The sequence below is a fragment of the Hyaena hyaena genome, unplaced genomic scaffold, assembly GCF_003009895.1.
Source record: "Hyaena hyaena isolate Hyena2069 unplaced genomic scaffold, ASM300989v1 scaffold_584, whole genome shotgun sequence".
In the NCBI taxonomy this organism is placed as follows: domain Eukaryota; kingdom Metazoa; phylum Chordata; class Mammalia; order Carnivora; family Hyaenidae; genus Hyaena; species Hyaena hyaena.
In genome coordinates, this window is record NW_024081205.1 from 897043 (window position 1) to 903042 (window position 6000).

At 39.4% G+C, this 6000-nt stretch overlaps 1 protein-coding gene across 3 annotated transcripts in view; it reads right to left on the reverse strand.

Moving 5' to 3' along the window:
• Positions 1-6000, reverse strand: part of CFDP1 (craniofacial development protein 1) — a 128070-nt gene that overhangs the window by 108309 nt on the left and 13761 nt on the right. For all 3 annotated transcript variants that reach the window (XM_039256457.1, XM_039256458.1, XM_039256456.1), the window contains exons 2-4: positions 3117-3234; positions 1236-1458; positions 532-659 (exon numbers count right to left, since the gene is read on the reverse strand). In XM_039256457.1, the coding sequence (XP_039112388.1) occupies positions 532-659; positions 1236-1458; positions 3117-3234 (469 nt within the window). The remainder of the gene's footprint in view (positions 1-531; positions 660-1235; positions 1459-3116; positions 3235-6000) is intronic.

Consider the following 6000-nt stretch of genomic DNA (forward strand, 5'->3'; position numbering starts at 1 on the left):
TCTAGGTGGTAGAGACAGAGGCAAAACCTTGCAAAGTAGTGAATGTGTACTCCACATTCAGGAATACGGGTGCTCATTGTACTACTAACTCTTGTAGCATGAGTCTGTGTGAAATCTTTCAGAAGGAAAAGTTGGGGAGAAAATATTTTTAAAAAATAATAAAAAGTTTTGCTCCACGCCATTTATAAAACTAATAATGTTAAATTTTTTTTTCCAAGATGTAATTTTGGGTGAAAATAAGAGAAATGACTTGGGAGAAATGACTCTTGAGAGAAATGACTCAGCCAAAGTCACAAAGCATGACAATAAGTGGAACCGAATACTTCACTCTTACATCTTCTTGTTGCTGTTCAGCCAAACACTTCACAATACCTACAAGTACATCATGTTCCTATGTTCCCTGGATGGAAAAAGAAAACTCTCCCAAAATATTATAATGATAGGGTGGAATGATGCCAGATGTCTAACACCATTTAGAAAGATGATCATATTTAAAAGGACTAGTTTCGCAGTTTCTAACGGTCATCTTACCTGACTTCTTCACCAGCAAAATCAAACACCTTGGTGATTTTAACTTTTTCAGTTTCTTTAGGTTTCTCCAGCTCTTCTGCTCTGACCAACAATTTACTTGAACCTGTCTCCTCAGTCTTCTCTCCACTCTATGAAAAAGGTAAGAGATGCTATCACAGTTTCACATAAGGATGAAACCTAAAAGAACCATCCCAACATGCTATTTATGGCTATTCTTTTTTTTTTGTTTTATTTATTTCTGAGAGAGAGAAAGAGAGAGAGAGAGAGACAGCATGAGCAGGGGAGGGTCAGAGAGAGGGAGATACAGAATCCGAAACAGGCTCCAGGCTCTGAGATAGCTGTCAGGCTCTGAGCTAGCTGTCAGCGCAGAGCCCGACACGGGGCTCAAACCCACGAACTGTGAGATCATGACCTGAGACAAAGTCGGATGCTCAACCGACTGAGCCACCCAGGCGCCCCTATTTATAGCTATTCTTAAATGTTTCATCTCCAAACAACTGAAGACCTACAAGAAATTTGATTAGAAAGGCTTACTTTTTCTACCATAGGGAAAGTTCTGCTTTTCACTTAGAAGAATTCTTATCAAAAGGCTTCTGGCCTGACTTTGGCTGTGAGCATCAAATCTGAGTTTGGAAATAACAGTCTATCTGGGGAACTCAGGGCATTTCTGGGAAAGCCTACACATCATTCGGCTATCGACTTACTTTAACTTGTGTATTTGGGGGCACTTTTGGCTTTGGTCCTACATCATTGAGGAAGCTGGCCCACAGTTCATCCTCCTTCTTCTTCCTTGCATCATCTGCCCCAATGCCCTTTTCCTGCTCTGCAGCTGCGTCTTCTTCCTCCTCACTGCTACTTCCCTCCGAGTCCTCGTTAGCATCTTCCTCATCCTCTTCTTCTAAGGAGAGGCCACCTTGTTTTCTCTTCCTACATCACCAACAGTCACAGGAAAAGGAAAGACAAGACAGATAATGCAAAATTATTTCAGTTATCCCTTCCTTGATTTCAAACATACAGTTGCAAATCCGAGAAAACTTTAAAATCTGGGGACTACTAATTAACACCCACCCTGGGAAAAGCAGGGGAGGGAAGCTGAGATTTGTGGAAGAAAAGAATTGAGCTCTTACGTTAGCAATTTCCCCAAACACTTAGACTCAAAATATAGTGTTCTACTTCTAAATCAGGACCAGCTATTTTCACCAAGAAAACACCCAAAATCACCTCACAGGATCAATCTGTCCAGGAACTGTGCTCCAAGAACATATACTCCAATTGGAGACCATGTTCTAGTGAGGAGAGCATCAAATTTATTGGCACTGTTTCTTCCCTGAGTTCTCAGGGGATTAAAAAAAAAAAAAAATTCACGTTTTGTTTTTTTTTTCTTCCCACTTTTTGAAAATATGAAAGCTGAAATACAAAAAACTCAAAGACCAAAGAACTGGGCCCAAGACCTAAAAGAGTAAATTGCTTCTTAGATTATTCTGACTTCAATTTTCATTACGAAAATTTTTTTCCCTTTTTAAAAACTATAATCTGCTTTTTTGCTTCAATGCCCAAAAAGACAGAAATACCAATCAAAGAGAGATAAAAGACTTCTGTGAGAATTTTCATAATTTGGGGGCACCTGCGTGGCTCAGTCAGTTGGGCGTCCGACTTCGGCTCAGGTCATGATCTCACAGCTCGTGGGTTCGAGCCCCGTGTCGGGCTCTGTGTTGACAGCTAGCTTGGAGGCTATATCGGATTCTGTAACTCCCTCTCTCTGACCCTCCCCTGCTCACGCTGTCTCTCTCTCTCAGAAATAAATAAAACATTAAAAAAAAATTTTTTTAAAGAATTTTTATAATTTGGAGGGGGAGAGGAGTGTAATTCAGTACCCGGCCTATGGAATGTAATTTGTTAATATTTATTAAAAAAATTTTCTTTACTGCACATAACCTTGGATCAAACGATTCTACTTCTACAGATCCGTTTTACAGATATATTTGTACCTGTATAAAGACATTACAAAGAATATTCACTGCAGTCTTATTTGCTGAGGTAAAGACAAGGTACCATCTAAATGTCCTTCAATAAGGGAATGCTTAAATAACACAAGGTGTAGCCACCTAATGTAACACTATGTCGTCACTGGAAAGAAGAAGGTATAGCTAACTGTACTGCTGTCATATCACTGGCTAGATGTGAGACAGTGAAAATAAGAAACCAGACATAGAGTATACCACTCTTCTGTTTTGTGTTTTTCACGAGGAGGAAATATACACATACATACACACAATATCTCTGGCAACACAGCTCTTCTGAGGCAAAGCAACCAGAATTAAGAACAGGGTACACATTTTTGCTGTATTTGAGTTTTTAATTTTAATCATGTGTACATGTTACTTATTACATGTTTTCAATTAAAGCTCAAAAATTCTTGAAGCTTGCCAGAGACTGAGAATTTAATCCTAAAATGTCACTAAATGTTTCCCTTGGAAAGACAAAGGTAAGAAACCCTGGTAGAAGAACTCATCAGACCAGTCCCAACCGTCTGCATAGCTGTGACAACAGCCCCTGACTTCTGAGGACCTGGAGGGCAGCATCACCTGGCCGGAATGCTCTGAGCCTTTCTTTTTTTCCCTTTGGTTTTCTGTGTCTGCTCTTCACCATCCACTTCATCTTCCTTCACTAATTCATTTACATCATCTTCACTATACTCTCCACCTGAAATCACACACATAATAGGGTGGTCAGACACATCGAGACAAGACATTTTAATGAAAAATAAAGTCTAGTAGTTTCCTCTATTCTTTGTCTAACTAAAATATCATTTCCTTAGGGAAGTCTCCCCTATTCTAGGCTTCCACATTGTCCACATTTCCCTCTATAACTCAACCTACTTATATTTGATGTTTACAATACCTGCTGTTATATAAAACAAGAGGATACGTCTGATGGGTGTGGGGGGGAGGGGGGGATGGGCATGGAGGAGGGCACTTTGGGGATGAGCACTGAGTGTTATGTAGAAACTAATTTGACAATAAACTATTTGTAAAAAAAAAAAAAAACAAGAGGATACGTATCTTGTTTTGTTAAAGTCTTTGCTGAATGAATGAATCAAAGAATGAATGAACAGAAATTCCAATTCTACTACTGTATACTTGAAAGAAGAAATTAATGTTCCCACAACAACTTGGATATTGTTCAAAAGAAATCAAAAGAGGGGCGTCTGGGTGGCTCAGTAGGTTAAGCGTCTGACTTTGGCTCAGGTCATGATCTCATGATTCATGGGTTCAAGCCCCAGGTCGGGTTCTGTGCTGAACAGCTCAGAGCCTGAAGTCTGCTTCAGATTCTGCGTCTCCCTCTCTCTCTGCCCCTCCCCTGCTTGTGCTCTGTCTGTCTCTCTCTCAAAAATAAACATTAAACAAAATAATAATCAAAAGAGGCCTTGGTAAAAAAAGAGAACTAAGGACTTCCAGATAGACACAGCAGAAAGAGCAAACATTTCTAGGGGTGCCTGGGTGGCTTAGTCAGTTAAGTGTCTGACTCTTGATTTCAACTCAGGTCATGATCTCACCGTTCTTACCCCGGCTCAGAGCCTGCCTGGGATTCTCTCTCCCCATCTGTGCTTCTCCCCCACTCACACGTGCACACGTACTCTCAGTAAATAAACATAAAAAAAAATATGTCTAGTTCCCATCTTCAGACACTGACATTCAGAGGTCTCCAAAGAGGTGTCACCTGGATGCCCAGGGTGACCACACTCTGTGGGCATCAGTCAGTAAATCCTGTCCATATGGAGAGTCAACTAGTTTTCTTTTTTACTTCAGGTAAACTTTTATTTGAAGCCTAACACACATACCGAAAAGCACACAAATCTACTGTACAGCTCAATGAAATTACACAAAGTGAACACACTTTAACCAGACCCAGCTCAAAAACCAGAACACGAACCGCATCCCAGAAGGCCCCTCAGAAGGGCCATCCTGACCTCGTAACACCACAGATTAGGTTTGCCTGGTTTCCACCTTTAAACGAACAGAAGCTACAATATGACTCCTGAGTGACCGGTTTCTCTCACCCAAAGCTCTTGTCTGTGGGTCACCTACTGTGTGTTGCAGCTCAGTTTATTCACTCTCATTCCGAAGTAGTGTTTCACCGCATGACTGGACCGTGATGTATTTACCCATTCTTCTGCTGAGGAGCAGTTTCCAGTTTGGGGCTATTATAAACAGTACTGTTTTGAATATTCCTGTATATCCAATCAGCTTTTAAATATTTCACTCACAGTGAACCAAGGACCACCAAACACTTGAGCAAAGCCTCCAATATGAAAGGCAAGACTGAAAACAAGAAAGGAATTCAGAGATAACAGAATTAGGGAGGAAAAAAAGTCTTTATAATATCCTCAAAGAGATAAAGAAAGTATGACATTCATGACATAGTCACTTAAGCATTTTTGAAAACACTTCAAAAAAAAATCTAGGGGCGCCTGGGTGGCTCAGTCAGATGAGCGTCTGACTTTGGCTCAGGTCATGATCGCACAGTTGGGGTTTGTCCAGACAGCGCAGAGCCAGCTTAGACCTCTCTCTCCCCTTCTCTCTGCTCCTCCCCTACTGACATGCCAGTGCACGCGAACTCTCTCTGTCTCAAAAATAAACATTAAAAAAAAAAAAAACTTTAAAAAATTTTAAAAACACTTGAAAACTACAAATACAACAGCAGATTTAAAACAGAACAAAGCTGATGAGGAGCCCATCATGTGGGCATTCTCATATGCAGAATGCGCATTCGACCCCAAGTGACTGGTGAAAGTGATTCACAAACAAAAGGATTGAGTTCCAGGATGAGACAGCAGTTTGAACACACAAATGTCATTTTGCTTCCCTTGAAAGCCCCATAAAACCACTATAACAAAAAACATAAACCTACAAGCTAAGAACCTAGCTGCATTGTATTTGCAAAAAATAAAATAAAATAAAATAACCCTGGAAGGATGAACAAAAAAACTAATGAAAATAGGAACCTATAAAGGTTAGGGGTGAATAGAGTGGGATACTGAAGGTTAGAAGCAAGAATTCTGTTTATCTTTCTTAAGAATTTTGAAAATTCCTTAAATTAAGAACAGTTTGAATAAACAAACACTTAATAAATAACAATAACATAACTGGAAAAAAAGAAATTATTCCAAGGTCTTCAGAAACACAGTATTTTGACTGTACACCCGTAGCAAGATTGGTTGGGAAGAAAAAACAAAACAAAACAAAAAAATCAAAAAACAAAAAACCCTATTCCATGTAGTAACATCAATGTTGGTATTTTGAAACTATTTCCTTTATACTGTAGGTGAAACCAAGTAATTATGCTAATCATGTTAGGGATCCAGATCTTCAGAGTAAGAGAAATGACACACAATTATAAAATCACAGAAATTAGATGAAAATTCAAATGTTAAAACTAAATTAAAAATACCAGTATGACACAAAAATA